The following is a 17500-nucleotide window of genomic DNA, read 5'->3' on the forward strand; positions in this document are numbered from 1 at the left end:
ACATGTTGATAACATACTAAAAAGAAAGACTGCCTCTGCAAATAGCTTTTGATTAGTTGAGTTTCATCTCCAAGGTACCCAACCAGTGGCCTTTATTTTTCTAAATGCTGTATTTTCTGCTCACGGTCAAATGCTTTTTCATGCTACTTACAAAAATAAATACTTGTACTCTGCTCAGATCATAATAGCTCATTAAAGGAGGCTGATTTTGGACCCAGACTAGAACCTAACACCAGAGGGCTGAGGAGCCTCTTGAACCGATCGCGTTGCCAGCTCCGCTCTCTGGGGAAGCGGGCCACTGAGGATGGGATTCAACCTTCTTAATTGTGAACCTCATTAGTGATGGTTGCTAAGCAAAACACACACCTACCTTCAGTGCATAGGAAGGAGGTAAACAGCACGTCACAGGTTCTAATGACTCTGGCGCCCAGAGCAACCTTTAATTATTATATTTTTGTTCTCTTCTACCTCAGCCATTAATGTAGAAAAACAAATTAGTTTATTTTTGTGGACCACGGCGGATTCATAAATTGTCTTCCAGTTTTTACATCTGAGTCACATTTCATTCTGATGGCCTGCAAACGCCCCATTCATTTTCCTGCACGTATGTCTGTCTGCCGCACAGGCGGCTCCTGAACCCAAGACCTCAGGCTGGAGGGTGCAGCTGAAATCCGCTCAGTCTTGTGGGCGCCTGGCTCTAAAGAATTTAATCGTGCTGTTTTGTTTGCAATTCACTTTTTTAAAAAAGTCTCACATTACTCTCTCAACGGTTCACATTGGTCAGAATCGCAGAGTTATTATGAACTATTTTATAGGGGAAAAGGGTCATAGGTTAGAAGGGGTGTGATAAGCGGGTGGCACCTGCGTGTCGGCACAGAGTGGCTTGGGAAGCCCAGGGTCTGAGTGTTTCTGAATCTGACTTACACCCCTGCCTCTCTAGCCCCTCACGTCTTTTAACTGTTATCTCTTTTAACAAGCAAAACAAGAAGTGCATCATTTGGTGAGCAACATTGTATGCTGTTCTTTTCTCACCCCCTCGCCCATCCACCACCTGTGAACACACACACACACACACACACACTCTCTCTCTCTCTCTCTCCCCATCAAGAGGCAGGAGGTGGCCCTTGAAATCCATCCTGAGCTCATGGGACCAGGATAAAGGCACCCACTGAAATGCGCCCGGAACATCTGGGGAAACCCGGGATGGGGGCTTGCGACAAGCCAAAATAAAATAAAAATAAACTAAAACTGCAAGAAAAGCTCTAAGCAAAAGAAAGCTTAGAAAGAGACAAAGCAAAAAACTGAGGGAGAGCTATGGCAGGTGAGGGGGGTGGGCACGCTGAGCCCCGGGTTCCCCTCCCCTCGCCCCACGAGGGAGGGGAGGGGAACCCGGGGTTGGGGGGACTCTGTCCTGGTCCACTCTGGGTACACCTGCCCCACGGGGAGGGGGCTCCGATCAGCGAGGGGGCCCAGGGGCATCAACTCGACATGAACCGACAGAAAGGATGGCGCAAAGAAAAAGAAGCATCGCAAATAAAAAAAGACATGTAACATGTGCCTACCATTGTCCAGATAAGAAGGGGCCGTACCTTCTGACGGGTCCAGGCGGCGGGCCCGCCGCCCGTGTTTAGAGTTGTTGTGTACAAACATGTTGTCGGACACGGCCAGCACGTGGCCGTCCACGTTGACCGTTGTCGAGACGACAACCTGCGAAGACAAGCGCCGTTGAAACCGGAGGCGGCGCACCTGCCACAGGTGCCCGGCGAGCTCCCTGACCACCCCGGAGGTCACAAGCAAGGGACAACCCACGCCTGCTCCCAGGCCCCCCTTGAAGCAAAGTGCATTCACTGCTTTTTTGACTAATGGGGTGGGTGGGTTGTTTTGTTTTGACTCAAGATTGCTTCTCTTCAAAACCCCCTGCACTAATTACAGTTTAATCTCTTATTATGCTAACAAGTGAATTCAATTCAGAGAAATATTCTTCTAGCCATTAGCTTCAGAAACACCCCTCAGCCACCCATTTGCAAGCCGCTGTTTTGATTGATCTGTTCACATATTGATTAGATAGTTTATCTAATGAAAATTACTTCACTGGAGACTGCCCTTCCTTGAGGAGTTGTGAGGATTCAGAGCTGCCCCCCCAAAAAAAAGAGGCTTCATAAATCAGAAGCTGCTTCTACTCCCCACCTTCTATCATCAAATGATCCCTGAGTCAATTTTACAATTACAGCCAATGTCTGGTAATGAAGGGTTTTGCATCTGAAAAGACCGAGCTGAATAGGAGCAGAGAGGTTTGGACCAGAGAGAGCATCACTCCTCCGTCCTCCGAGGGTGGCAAGGACCTGCTACGCGGCTACGCCGGGGGACTGCGGTTCCAGCCGGAGGGAGCGGCTCGCCTCCGAGGCCCAGGTCCGAGGGCAGACAGGGAAGAGATGGGGACAGGCCTTTCCACGCTCTCAGCTGCTCACAGGGACCCCAGACACTTCCCAGGGAGCTGGTGACAAGCACCCCGGAAATGGCGCCCCCTAGTGGACTCTGGAAACAGGAAGTTGCACCTGGCCTTGACCCTGAGCCCTCCCTCAAAGAGAAGGGGCTGCTCAGGGAGTTTATTTCCAGAGTAGCTGGGGCAGTAGGGCTGTGAGCCCAGGTTCAGCCTGGGTATCATAGCAGGATTTCGGGGCTACAGCTGGATGTGGGGTGTGAGGAGCCTAGCTCTTTGGCATATTTGGGCAGAGGGGAGGGCCAGCACCACGACCCCACAGAGATCAGCTGGGCAGGGCCGGGGACCCAGGAGGGTCTGCACATGGCAAGGAAGGGGATTTAACAGCCAAAGCCGTGGCCGACCTCAGCTAATAAGGAGCCAACCAACCAAGACGTTAATAATGGGGGGAGGGGCAGCCCAGGGGTTCATGGGAAGTCTTCACACTTGCCATGAAATTCTTCTATAAACCTAAAACTGCTCTTTAAAAAAAGTCCATTAGCTTTTTTAATGACATATATAAGTGACTGTAAATAAACATGATTTTTTTAAAGCCAAAGCTACATATTTAGATGTAAATATATGTGTACGTAATTGACTTAAAAAAAAAAAATTCTAGGCCCCAGAAGAAGACTGTGAGACAGGATGGCCTCCCCAAAGGCAGGGGACGCTTTCCTGGACAGGTCCTTCCCGTTGTGGGCCGTGCTGAGACCACTGAAGTCCTCCCAACAGCAGGCCCTCTGCGCCTCAGCATGAAGCCAGGCCACACCAGCCCCCCGGGTCCAGGCTCAGACATCGCAACACCACCCCTTTCACCAGCTGCCCAGGGGAGGCTGTCTGCGCTGTCCTGGCAGGGGTGGCCCTGACACCACACTGGGGACACCCGGGCCTGACAGCCCCTACGCAGGGCATACAGGGCTGCCGGGGTCACGCAGGCGCACTCCTGTGGTCTGTCTGCCAGGCCCCCCGCCCCGGGCACGGAGGGACCGCTACCACCACGTCCCCCGCGTGGGATGCCAAGAAAGACAGAGAACTGACACCGAGCCACTGACGTGAGCCTCTCTATGTCCCTCGACCAGGATAAGTTAGAGAAACAAGGAAAGGTAAAAATAAAAATAAAAAAGGACACTGTCTTTGCTCTGCCATCTGTATATAGGTCAGTCACCACGGGAAAAGCGCAGCTGAGCAGAGAGAGCAGACAAGCTGTGTTTTGCTTCTCAGCCGGGCCAGCCCTGCAGCGCACCTGCAGAAAGGTGCTGAGGTTGTGACACCACTTGGAAATGTTGTGTGGGCCCGGACACACTGTAAGTCCAGTTAAACCTTCTGAGAAGCAGGAAGATGAGCTGAAGCATCAGAGGCGGTCCTTTCAGTGGGAAGCACAGCGTGTCCCTGCCGCGGCATTCAGCCAGTGGGGAGCACACATGTGACCCCCACTCTGCTCCACGGAGCAGCGCCCCTCAGGAAGCCTTGTGCAAGGAAAATGGAAGCACCCCAGCTGTGCACAGGAGACACTGCCTAGCCTCACAGCCTGACTGGGGGCGGCCCACAGGCTCCACCTGCTCTGATTGGCCGGCTGGATGTCAAGACAGATGTCACATGTTTTACCTAAAGACTGAAGCATAACTAAACTTTCTTAAAAAAAAAAAAAAATGCCCTGAGCGATCCCTTGGTAAACTACTCTAAATCCCCAAAAAGAACCACTCAGTCACGCCCCAGCTTGCGGGGAGCTCCCCATTCTTCTCTGGTTCCTAGGGATCGGCAGCCGTTTTGCATCCCAGCCCAGACACTTTTACAATTAAAATCAGTAGAACAATCCATCATGTGCGCTGAGCCCTTCACCCCGAAGTCACCTCCTAGTCATTCACAAACCAAGGCAAGGAAAATATGACTCGGTCATAATTTATCTCTGAAGCCACTGGCCCTCCGCCCCTCTCCTTGCGAGGGAACCCTCTGATCTGAGGCAAAGCAGTGGGCGAGTTAGCCTGGGTTCGGGAACAGTCCAGCTCCTAGGCTGGGAGGGAAGGAGGCGAGACGAGCCAAGCCTCGGGGGAGGGACACCGAGCTGGGAAAACATTCTAGAACTGGTAGAGCCTGCAGCAAGCGGGGGCAGCCCCTCCACCAGGAGGCCCCTCGGTCCTGCGCGCTCCAGGCGGTTGGTACACAGCGGTTCTCTCCCGCGGCAAATCTTACACCTTCCCCAAAGGAAGGCCATCTGCATGGCATGGACTCCGAATTCTAATCAAGCAAGCATGGTCAGCAGGTGCAGCTGCAGAAACAGCCTCAAGTAGGTGCTAACCCTCGGGAGAACTTTATCTGAAGAAATCCCAGACCGTCATTGGCAACGCGCCCAGAGGACTCACCACGGCTGAACGGAAGCCAGAACCCAACTCAACCTACCGCCCTGACTGCCCTCGTTCCAGGATACCCCGCCCGCCCCGCACACCTCCCGCCCCCAGAGCAGAAGCCCCGGTCATGCTTCCAGAGCTGGTGTCACGGTGTCATGGGCCACGGCCAGGCTCCTCAAAGCATTCGATTTGGAGACTGGATCCAGCGCGCCCGCTCTGGTCTGCACCCAAGCCCTGAGGAGCTGGAGCTGGGCTCCCAGACAGCAACGGCATCAGAGAAGTCAACTCTCCCATCCCGAGTCCGGCCCGTGGTCCGGGCATCTCTGTGAGAAGTACCTGGAATCTCCGCATGTCCCGAGGGTTGCCTGCATTCTTCAAACAGTTCTGATTGCACTTGAGGAAAAACTTTAGAAAGAATCTATAAAGATACAAAAAATGGATATTTGTTAGGGTGAGCACACAAAAGACACAAGCTTTCTGAAAGACACTCTTGCATGAGGAGCCAGGGAGCGGTCCCCACGCCGCCTGCCGCCTGCCCTGTAGGGGGCAACATTGAGAAGATCCGGGGGAGGCTGGGCAGGTGCCTCTGGGTCCAACAGCCAGGGCAGAAGAGCTCCCCTTATGGAAGGAGAGACTCACACTGGTCTCAGCATTGGGGGTTTCCAAGCTTTATGACAACGTCACTTTATGTGCCTGAGATTGGCCATTTCTTGCCTGGATCTTTGCACAGCTGACCATTAACCGCTGGGGAAGTGTCCACCCCAGAGGAGGCTGACAGCTTCAGCCAACAGATACACTGGAACCTAGTTCTAGCTGAATTGTGGATAAATGATGCATCCTTTTTTAGGATGGGCAAATCTCTCCTAAAACAATTGTCGTTGGTCCAAAATTCAAATTTAACTGGATCTGCTGAATTCTACCTCTACCCTACCCAAGCCCAGGGCCGCTACTGCCCAGGTAAACACACGCTCAAAGGTGACTTTTTTTTTTTTTTTTTTGTCTTTTTGCTATTTCTTTGGGCCGCTCCCGCGGCATATGGAGGTTCCTGGGTTGGGGGCTGAATCAGAGCTATGGCCACCGGCCTACACCAGAGCCACAGCAACATGGGATCCGAGCCGCGTCTGCAACCTACACCACAGCTCACGGCAACGCCAGATCTTCAACCCACTGAGCAAGGGCAGGGATCGAACCCGCAACCTCATGGTTCCTAATCTGATTCGTTAACCACTGAGCCATGACGGGAACTCCTCAAAAGTGACCTTTTAAAGTCACGGCAGACCCAACTCTTCCGAGAGGATTTGGGGCCTTGTTTCAAGGGCTACAATGACTTCTATGAAAGGCCGACATGTGTTTTGGTTTTTTTGTTTTGTTTTGTCTTTTTTTTATCTTTAGGGCCGCACGTACACGGCACATGGAAGTTCCCAGGCTAGGGGTCTAATCAGAGCTACAGCTGCTGGTCTATACCACAGCCACACCAACATCAGATCCGAGCCCCATCTGCAACCTACACCACAGCTCACAGAAACATTGGATCCTTAACCCACTGAGTGAGGCCAGGGATCAAACCCAAAACCTCATGGTTCCCAGTCAGATTCGTTTCCACTGTGCCACGGTGGGAACTCCCTACACGTGGTTTTAAGGCACCCATCTACGACCCTGGTGTGGCAAGGAAGCTGTCGCTGAGGCAGAGAGAAGGGAGGCCCGATGCTGAGCTGTTTCTGTTTCCTGCCGAGGCCTGTCCTTGGTTCAGAAAGAAGCATGACGTTTCGGGGGTCCTGGCGGCGTGCTGAGATGCTGTGACAAAATAGCCACGCTGTCCTCCCCACTCCCTCGGCGCTGTGACAAACGGGGAAGCTCTGGCTCACTTAGGAGTGGACAGACCCTGGGGGGCCCGGCTGCAGCGCCAGCCTCGGGGAGAACTGGGGGTTTCAGCCCCAAGCCTCCTCTCTCCCCTGAGAAGGCCCTGGGCGTCCCGAGCCCCCCAGAGCTGGGCCCGCGCGGACCCCCCGTCCCCAGGGCCCTAAGCAGAAGTCTCTACGTTCTCCCCCAACGTCGCCCGGCTGACGGGCGATGACTAAGTTTTTATGATGCTTCGTGTGATTCCTTGAATCCGACCTGACGGTCGAGGCTTCCCCCCGAACGACTGCCAGATCAGAAAACCAAAACACGAGGACAGGTGGGTTCATCTCCCATCCTATCCCGGGTGACGTTCGTCCACGGCAGAAGACAATCCGATTGATGGGAAAAAGAAGAGGGGCCACTTAATTAAATTTTCTTGCATCCCGCGCGGCCTCACTGTTTTAGGCCGGAATTTACATCTTTTATTAACTCGCCTCACCTCCACACTTAGCTCGCAGGGCCTCTTAACACCATCTGCCACCGCATGCAGTCACCTGATCGTCCACCCACCAATTTCCCCTAACAGCCACCGTGCAATTAAGCTCCGCGCTCAGCAGCGAGGCAAATTAGGCACACACCTGCGGCCGCCCCGCACCCGACCGCATCGCATCGGAAAGAGCCTAACAAGGTGAGGGCGTCGCAAAGTTATCGTCCTGTCAGGCAATTAGGCCTTCGCTTTGGGGACAGCCACACGTTGCCACCGGCTAATCTCGGAGCAGGCGCCAGCCGCTCGTCTGCCTGGAGCCGTCTGGGGGCGGAGGGGGGGCTTTTCATGGTCTGAGAGTCGCTGGCCCTCCAGAGGAGGTGTCCGTAAATTCCTCCGTGTCTTTTTCGCCAGCGCACCCTTCTGCTTCCAGGACGGCAGGGTGGGCATTGAGACTGAACGGCCATGCCAGGCACGGTCGCTGTGGCGCGAGTGGGCCTGGCACCATGGGCCTTCGCTAAGGCCAGCGGCAGAAACGAGCAGCACACAGTGGGGTGCAGAGCCCCCATAAGCACCTGAGCACCTCACGGTCACCTCTGGAGCAGGGGACAGGCACACCTGTACACACGTACGTTCTGGAGGTGGAGGCAATGGCGGGACCCCTTCCCAAGTTTCTCGAGAGCAGATCTCAGCGGAGACCAGAGGAGATCGGCAGGTCCCAGTGGAAAGCCCTGGAGAGCAGCATCCTTCCCAACCACTCAGGCCCCAGGGACACAGGCCTCCTGGGAAGAGACGGAGGAGGAAGAGGAGCCTTTCGCCTGGTCTTAACCCGCGTTCTCAATACCTGGTGACACTGAGCTCAGGGATCCCCGGGCCTCCCCGAGGTGGGCGGGCAGCGCAGTCCCGCCAGCGTGGGACTGCAGACACCTACCACAGCCACGTCCGGAGTGGGCGTGTGCTCTCGTGCAGCAAGGGCTCAGGAGGCCTTTGGGCGTCTCGGGAGGGTGAGAAGGGAAGGTGGACACGTAGGATCAGACGGCCGTTCTCACCTTTACTCGATTACCCTTTAATTGGCTTTTTCCTAAGAAATATCTGACAACCCCTCTACATATCTCAGTTCCAGAGTCTGGTACACAAAGGACTTAATGCTCTTGTTATGAAGGGAAAAATCTTCCCTATGTCAGAAAATCTTTGGCTTTAACACCAATAAACTCTTTATTACCGCTAACCATGGATCTGCTGCTCAATGGCCAAGAGACGATAAAAATTCTAACCTGTCATTAGTACATCGCGCTTAATTGTGTACAGTGGCTCCCGGGGCGTCTGCCGGCCGTCATCAAAGTGACCATTATGTGCACTAATTCCCTGACCCTGTCTTATTTCCCTAAAGAGTCATCATCTTTCACAGTAGGTACCAGAGTAAATCAAGCTTGAAATATGGGCTTTATTTACTTGTTTCTCCCAGGCAGGAGGGGAAGCGGCAGCTCAGGGCAAACCGCCCATAGCTCGTCAGTGGAGACCCCCCCCCCCCCGCCCCAGCACAGTCTGCTCGGAAACCTCGCGAAGCCCCGGAAAGGTCTCAGCGGCCACGAGAAGGGGAAGGTGTGACCTCGGAACTTTGAAAGCAGGCTCCCCCCGCCCCCCGAGCTCGTGGAATCCAGAGAGGATCCACGTGGGGCCCTCGTGGCCTGCGCGGGAGAGCTGTCCCTTCCCACCTGGGGGCGCCCAGTAAAGGGGCCCCAGGGGTCCTCTCTGGGGCGGCGGGACGGAGAGCCACAGGGTCGGCCAACGAGAGCCTACGTCGGAGCTGGAGGTGGCCGGGCCCGCCCTCCCTCCAGCAGGGCGCTCAGTCCCGCTCTAAACCGCTGGGAGGCCCTGGGTGTACCCGCAGCACAACGTTCAGGCTGGTCCTGGTGGCATCTGGCAGCATCCTTCCTGACAAGCCAGCGTGACCGGAAGTGCTCCGTGGCAGGACTCGGGGCGGGAACGGGGCTCAAACAAACAGCGGGCTTGGCCCCGTTCTACCTGGAGCCACGGCAGGTGCCCCAGCACGAGGGCACGCCCCCACCACAGTGACTAATTTCAAAGTCTGCTCCGTTTCTGTGTGTTTAAGCTATGAATTAGTTCATTTATATTTACTTTTATGAAGCTGATTAACCAGAGCTTCTCTATCTGATGAAAATCATTTTAATTGTAGTGTTAGGCTCCTGTGTAATATCCATTATATTATGAACTGTTTAAATTCTACATGGGTATTGTGTAAATTGGCCCTTTGTGAGCGAGCAGGCAATTAGGACCAAACACTCTCCTTTAAGCGGCTACAGAACTTTGTGGTGTGTTCAGGACAATCAGAAACAAAGGAGGCTGTTTAATTGTAATTTAATGGAATATCAAGGAGTCCGTGGCATTAGACGCTGGCAACAGAGAGCAGGAGAGAAAAATTAACTGCAATTATGTTTGATTAAAGCTATCCTTCTCAATAATCAGCGGTCCTGACAGGCCATGGGGCTCTAGTGGGTTCCAGGATGGCAAAAGGTGTTGAGCAATATTAGGGCCAATAAAGGGGATATTAGCATAGCTAATTACAGCCCTGCAAAACCTGTAAAGGGGGCCTCTGTGTATTGTAATGTGTGAAGTAATTGGCCAAGGCCGTTATCAATTACATAAGGAATGAATTTGGTTTGTCAGAGAAAAGCTGACGAGATGCATTTCATCTGATACCATTTCCTTCCCTCCTGTCTCCAGTAGCTAAGAACTTGCCCACTTTGATCCAAAGCTGCACCGTACCAGTGGCCAAATCACTGATAAAATTATCTCGCCAGCAAGTGTTGGGTAATTAATACCCCTCGCCCTCACTGCCTTCCCGCCACCGCTGTTCCTCACCTCACCGGAGCCACTAATCATGTAATCATGATTTCTTTCCCTCTGGTCAGAGGAGACATAGGCCGGCTCCTCAGGAATGCAGTGGGCTTGGCGCGTGCACCCTGGGAACGAGGAGGAAAAGGGACGTGGCGCAGCCCCAACGGCCCCTGCCTGAGACCTCCTAGTCGCGGCCTCTCAGAAACCCTCCATGCAGAGACGAAAATGCCTTCACTGTTCCATTTGGGCTGTCCCAGGGCCAGCAGTGACCGCGACTGAGCCCCGGGGCTGGGGGACCTGCCTCCTCTCCTGACCCTGGATCATGGGTGATGCAGGAAACCCGAGTCAAAAATATCGGGGTGGGGGTGGGGGGTTCGACTCTCCATTTTAAGGCAACGCTCTTAATAAGCCGAAAACTACAAGCAATGGATAGGCTTCCGTGTCATCCATCAAAAATCCCAAAAGCATCCGGGTGTAAATCACAGCGCAGACAGCGGCCGGGGTTCCAGGCAGCAGGGAGCCCCCCTCCCCCACCGAGCGCCCACGTTTTCAGTTACTGAATCCAGAAGGCAAAACCAGGAGATTCTCTTCCTACATGATAACCTTGACAAGGAAAAGGGAGCCCAGAACACCAACCAGAGGGTGCAGGTCTGAGAGTCACCACCCGCTGGCGGCTGGCGGCTGGCGGCTGGCGGGGGCGGGGAGGGGCACATGTGGATGGTGAGCCAGGGCCTCACGAGCTGGGGTGGGGGGGGGGGGCTCCTTTCCCACCTAGACAGTGGCGGTGGCGACCAGGGCACAGTCCTGTGACGGGACCAAATGCCGCTGAACTCTTGGCTTTAAAATGGGTGATTTCAGGTGACATCCACCTGGCTTCAATTCACCACCGCAGCAAGGACGTCCCTGCCGGCCGGGAGGGGAGCCCCGGAGGCCAGCGACCCTCTTGGGGTGTCGGTGGCTGCGGCCGCTCCCACCCTCGTGCGAGGAAAGAGTTAAAGAGTCAAATGAAAAGATAGAGCCTTTAAGAGACTTTTCCCTGACTGATAAGAAAGTGACCGGCGGTGGAGTGCTTCCTCCAAGTCCCGGCTAATTACTGGGAAGTCCCTGAAATCGGTGGCCGCAGCTGTGGTGTGCGTGCGCCGGGCCATCAGTCGCGGCGGTATTGATTACGGAGCCATCCTAGCCCATCGGGTTCTGGAGCTCAGCGACAATGCGCTTCCTTCACAAGACCTGTAATGAGCAGCTCCTATACAAGAGGACATTCTGCTGATATCAGATCTCGCGCGGAGATGGTACACAGGTCAATACGGATCGGATTTCCAAACTGCGGGGTCTTAATGTCAGGCTCGCCGTCTCTCCCACTCCTGCCATTAGCTGTTACTGGGCTCACGGTCTGTAATGCCATACGGGAGGCAAAAATCTGCTCCATTAGGCTGATTTATTCTTCAAATATGCCATGACAAATTGCCTTAACACCAGACTTATTAAATTCTTGTACATTTCAAGTTATGGGTCTCATATACTTGTAGGGCCTGCATGACGTCATCACGACGGGGGCCAGCGGGTGAGCGGATTGGATTTTACGGCTGCGCCCAGATGTCCTTGGTGAGGGCCCCCTCTCCGGGCCCCGTGTGTGTGTGCGCGTGTGCGCGTGCGCGCACCGTCCCCCGGCGCACACGAGATCCTGCGTGGAGATGCAGATGCAGGAGGATTTGGAAATATCCACGGCTTGACTCTCGGTTCAACAATTACTGGCCTTTGTCTGGAGGTTCCTGCTCTACTGTAGCAGAGCCTGTCTCTAGTGGACTGGGGCTATTTTACTTGCCCGCGCTGCAGTAACCACACCGCATTAACAATATTTGTACTACAATCGCCAAGGGACCCACTTCCCAGATTCTATCGCTTCTTTATCTCCTGACAAATACCTCACTATCGAACATTATTAGGTTTAGAAAATTAACCCTTCACGGTCTGGAGCCACGCCAGGCCCCACCGTCCCTCCAAAGAGCCTTATCACTAAATTTCTGCTATAATGGTTTTTCTTTTCATCACAATTTCAGCAGCGGCTGTCAAGAGGCACTTATAGATACCATGATCTCGTACTTTTGCAATGATTCTCATTAAAATGATGCCAAAGAGATCTGATGGGATTTAATAGCTTTGCTGGCCAGTTCCATATCCACCCCCATCACAGATCCTGCCGCCAAGCTCCCCTTTTGGAGAAATTTGTATGACTTGCATTAAACTTTTCCGGGTGGTTGTAATGTGTTCAGATAAGTAAAACCCAGGTAGACACTGGAAAGGCAAACGCTTCCCCGAGCCCCGGGCTCTGTCAGTCGCCCTCCCCGGCTCAGTGTCAGGATTCTAGTTAGTATTTTCTCTAACTGCTCCTGATATTTCCTGATAGTTCTGATAAGGTTATCTGTGTAAACGAAGTCAACCGCAAGGCACAAAAGAAACGTGAAGTGCGCCGTGTTTACACCAGGGTTCCTGCTTCGAGGGCCGTCTCCCCGCCTCCCCTTTACCTATTTCTCTATTTCTAATGGGCGACGCGGCATGGACATGATTCCCCGGCAGATCAGTCGCCCTGTCAATCAGTCCGTATTTTGTCTTTCGCTGCGGGCTCATTAAAACGGCTTCCTCACTCCCTCTGGACACTGCTCTATTTGCCAGCTCTGATCACGGAGCTCCTTATTTAAGAAAAATGCCAGCATCGCTTGGCTCGCATCAGACGCACCCCCTGACTTGTTGCCAGCTCCAGGGGAGACTTCCACGGAGACCTTGTGCGCGGAGACGAAGGGCCTTCTGCTTATCCAAACTTAGGGTGTCAAGCCTCTCCCGCCACACGTGTGCACGTTCCCAGGGATCCGAGGACAACGGGGTGTTGTCCTTGCCGGTCGGCCTTCTGCCGGCCCCGGGGGTCACCCTCAACGCCCACGTGAGATTTTGGGTGGGGGCGTCCGGGTCTCCCCCGACCCCCGCCACACCGCCCCCCCCCCCCCGTGTCCAGGTGGGAAAGAGCTTGCTTGCCCTTCCTCTTCTGACACACATTTTCCCTCGCCCGCGCCAGCGTGCTTAATTAAGAACAATCATCTTTGTGGGCTGAATTATTCATAAAAAAAATCACATTTTAAATCCAGCCTGTGCGTTCACACAGGACACCAGTGTCGAACCCGCCCATGCCAGCCTCTCTAGTCTTTTACGTCCTGATTAAAAACTTATTAAAACATTATAAATGATTAATGGGAGCACAGCTCTGAGTGGCAATTATTAGTTTTAATGCAGGTAATGCAGCTTAATGAGGGGCACATGTGTGCAAAGCTTTAACTTCATTACTCCTGCGTGTCAACAAATACAAGAGAAATGTGTGTCCAGGTCATCCATTACTTGAAACAGCGCCGAGCCGTCCCCGTCCCCTCCCTTTGTTGATGAGCCAGGAGCCATAAATTAATCCCTTTCTGTGGCGCAGGGAAGGCCCGCGGTGCTAGAATCACGGCCACCCTTGCCTGGCTCCCCGTGCCACCGAGCAGCTCTGCGTGTGAATATTCCGCAGATCATCTTTCCCGGAGCCCTTCGGCACGCGGGGATGTTTCGCAGGAATGGTCGCCTGGTGTCATTGTCTCGGCTGGGAGACGCAGGCTCCCGAGGTTCAGAGCCGGTTGGGTTTCTCTCCTCTCCGCTATGGGAAGGTGCACGCAGCCTGAGCGCCAGCCTCCCGGCGCCTCGTTCAGGATACACGGTTTCCCTAAATATTCGGACAAGAGCCCCACGCCCTTCATTTCCGGCGTGCAGGGCGCGTGGGTGGCAGGCGGCGTGTGCGCGCCGTGTCCCCCTGGCCGGGAGGGAGTCTGAAGGCAGGAACGCAGAGGCACGAGGACATTCCAGGGGAGACGTCGGGGCGAGCCGGGAGCCCGGAAGAGGCCGGGGTGAACAGAGGCCTCTGGGATGCTGAGGGTGGGGGTCCCGGAGCGCTCCCCCCTCCCGCCCACAGAGGAGCCCCTACGAGTCGCCAGCCCCCCACCTGAGACCCTCGCCGGGGCCTGCGCACAGCCCATGTTCCTAGTCACCTCTTATTTTCTGTTTTGGTGACAAGCAACTAGATCCAGGCTGATCTCCACTATCTGTTTGAAGAGTATTCAGGACTATTTGCATCATTTTATCGCTAATGTATAATATATGGCTCTAAAGTGAGCCCGAGCACTGTCTTGTTACCGAGCATAAAAAAGTAAGGGCAATAAAGATGCATTAGCGCTCTCAAGCACAGCGGCTATAATGCAAGCAGGGGAGGGTGCTGCTCGAGTTAAGAGGCAACCTTTCTGCCTGACTAAGACAATGGAAGAGTAAAGAAAATGTCAAATCAAGAAAAGCTGGATTTAGAGATGAGGCAGCCCAGAGTGACGTTGGTGCCATATTTTGTGAAACTATAATGCTGTTGGCAGCAAAGATCCGTGTTTCTGATTCATCTAGGGCCGCATGGCAAAGCTTTGTCAGTCTGTGCAAGGTATAAATAATTCAGGGTGAGAGATGGCAATTACAGGGCCCTGCACAACCAAAATGAATATTTTATGAGGACTAAAACTGCTCTGGAATGAATCATACACACGGAGTCGCACACACATGGCGAGGGGCTCACACATGGCGGCCCCAGGAACAGAGCAGCTCGGCCCCTCGCTCCTTCCGGAGCCTCGGCGGCAAACCCAGCGGCCGGCCATCAGCAAGCACCCAACAGGCTCCCGGGCTGGGGCTGCGGCTGCCGCACTCCCGAGAGAGGCTCGGCCCTGAGACAGCCTGCGGGAAGCGGGAGCGGCGGCTGATACGCCCCACAAGTTTGGTTTTAAGTGGGTCGTCCCGCGTTGGCAGCCTGGCTTTGCGCACCGCTTCAAGTGTTGGAACTACTGAGAGGTGTCCGCTTGGGGACCTGGGCTCGGTGAGACGATCCGACGCAGGCCCGCAGCGGTCCTCGACGGGATTTAAGGGGGGGGAAGGCGCGAGGCCCCAAGGGGCGTTTCACACACACACACACCCCCCAGCGAGAGTTTTCCTTTTCCCTCCAAGCTGAAGGGAAAGCTGATGGGATGCTTCCTCCATCTCCTGGACCCGAACCCCATACGAGCCGGGCCATGTAACCCGGAGGGCCGGGGATTACGGCGTGTTCGGTCCTTCGGTCCAAACTCGCCCGTAAAAGTTGCTCTCTGCGCTTTGAACAGCGACACACTGCTAATGGAGGCAGGTTCCTGCCAAAGGAGACCCTGAAAGGCTGAAAGGCTGGTTTCATTTGCTACGTTTCCTCCCCAAAACGCTCCCGATGAACGGCTGGGAACAAAAAACGACATTGTCCCCGAGGCCAGGGAGGCCAGTCCCACTGGTGAATGCCCATTGTGTTTGCCCACCTACTGATACCTGGACTTTTGTGGAGGAAAGAAGGCGGGGGCCGTGACATCAGCACAGCACAAGCGTCCCTCTGTGCAGACACCCCGAGAGGGCCTGTGCCGTGGTGGGAACCGAACACCAGATCCCTCAGAGAAGGCCTTTCTTTAAATCCAACTCCAATGCCTTGTTTTCATAAACAAGGCTATTAGGTATATTAATAATTTGATAAATAGGGATTTGCCCTTAATTATTCATGAAGAACATTTGGCAACAGTAAAATTATATTCGCAGAACAGGTTTATAAACCAGCTAATTATAAATTAAGTATGCAAGAGAAAATTGCTAACCTTGAAATTAAAATATTTTATGATTCTGCAATTACAAAAAAAAAAAAAAAAAAAGGTAGAGAATTATCAAAACCCCAGTGTGAGCAGAGTACACAGGACTTTACAGATGGCACAGGGCAGGCCAGGGGAGTGACAGCAGAGAATGTGGCCAGGAAAAGCGCCCCCACCTCAGCTCTCCACTCCCACCCCCCCACCCCTGCAGCCTGAGTGGTGGAGGCGGCCGCCAGGCCTCCAGACAGCGCCACTCCGCTGGTTCTGCTCAACTGCAACTTTCCAAGAGGATAAGCTGACAGGACCGGCATTCCTCGTGATGAGGCAGGTTAGCATGTCCTCAGGAAGGGCCTGTCTGCTCTCTGCAAAGGACACGGCGTGCCACCTCTGCTTGTCGTCAAACCCTGGCACGTGGACAGCCTGGCATGTTCCCGTCACTGCGCTCGGGGCCCTCAAGGCACCCCCCGAACGCCCCCCGCCCCCCTTCACTCCCCTCTGACTGGGACGCGGGGTCCACACGGAGCTGGGGGTCCACACGGAGCTTGGGGTCCAGAGGGACATTCTGGTGCTGATGGCAGAGAGGCACGCAGTGCCGCCAGCGCCCACTAGAGGGCTTCTCGCCGCGGCGCCAGAGGGGAGATGCCCTCCTGCGCAGCAGGATCAGCCAGGATCAGCTCCGGCCTCAAGCCAGCCTGGGACCCACCCCTCCCGGCTGGGTCGTCCCAGCTCGCCTTCCGGCTCCTCGCCCAGCCGACTTCCTGGGAGGGGGCTCTGTCCACACCCGCCCCCGGCCTCCGCAGCCCCCTGGGAGCGAAAGGGCCAGCGGCCTGTCGCTGGTGAGTCTCACAGGAAAAGACGGGGCGAACCTTCCCCTCACTTTTCAATGACTAGATACCCTCACGCTTAAGTTACGCAGATGTGAAAAGAATTGAGGAAAGCGACCAGGATGAATTAATTGAAGAACATCCTGTCTTTAAAAAAAAGAGAGAAAGTAGCTTGTGTCCTGCAACTTCTTTCCCCCGGGTTTTGCCCAAAGGGCCACTTGGAAGGCTCAGAGGACGCAGGGGCCAGCCCTGCTCGGACCCCCGTCCAGGCCATAACCCAGTGCTTGCACACGAAACAGAGAGAAACGAGCAAAATCCACTGACGTGCTTTTGCTTCATTTTGCTGCCGAAGAGTCTTGACGTCCCCAAGGGTACACACCCCGTTCATTGCTCCCGGGGCAGAGCCCACGGCGCCCGGCCCGCCTTCCCACCTTCCTGCCGGAGCCGCCACCCCGAAGCCCCGAGACGCAGCCGTGGGTCAGGCGGCCAACCAATCGGGAGGCCTCTGCAAACTCAGATAATGAAAATTTTTTCATGTATAACATCCTTAATCAAAATGCTAGTGGCGTCATCTTGTAGTGCAGACACTGCAACTTAAAATGAATACACAACAGAACCTTTCACGAAAAGACCATCCCGGGCTGTGTACGACAAGCGCTCCCGAACCGCGGTCCGGGTCGGGACCCCGGGCGCCTGTGCGGCCCGCGCTGCCCCCGCCTCACACCCACGGCACAGAGATGAGGGAAGCAACGGTGGCTGGCCCGGCCTCCCCAAGGCCCGGGGGGACTCCAAAATCGGAGGACAGATCAGCAACGGGTGACGACCCACGGCCAGCACGGCGATGCCAAGAGGCGTGCCGCGCCCGCGGGCCGGCCTGATTTGGGGCATGGCAAGTGAAGCCACCTTCAGCCAGTGAGTTTAACTCCATCAGCGGGTCGCTAAGGAATATTTTTATCATTTGG

General features: G+C 54.6%; 1 protein-coding gene across 39 annotated transcripts in view; it reads right to left on the reverse strand.

The window, feature by feature from the left end:
• Positions 1–17500, reverse strand: part of EBF3 (EBF transcription factor 3) — a 116156-nt gene that overhangs the window by 34548 nt on the left and 64108 nt on the right. For 22 of the 39 annotated variants that reach the window (XR_014827694.1, XR_014827691.1, XR_014827699.1 and 19 more), the window contains 2 exons: positions 5161–5242; positions 1590–1707 (listed from right to left, as the gene is read on the reverse strand). Coding sequence is in view for 32 of the 39 variants with exons in the window: in XM_084996758.1 (XP_084852884.1) it covers positions 1590–1707; positions 5161–5242 (200 nt within the window). In the remaining 7 variants the exon portion in view is untranslated. Of the gene's footprint in view, positions 1–1562; positions 1708–5160; positions 5243–17500 lie in introns of all 39 variants that reach the window. The other 17 variants (XR_014827693.1, XR_014827690.1, XR_014827689.1 and 14 more) reach the window with 1 other exon arrangement.

Source organism: Sus scrofa, chromosome 14, assembly GCF_054392235.1.
Source record: "Sus scrofa isolate SSC_HxYL_T2T_F1_AM1 chromosome 14, Sscrofa_HxYL_maternal_Yorkshire_Landrace_v2.0, whole genome shotgun sequence".
NCBI lineage: Eukaryota > Metazoa > Chordata > Mammalia > Artiodactyla > Suidae > Sus > Sus scrofa.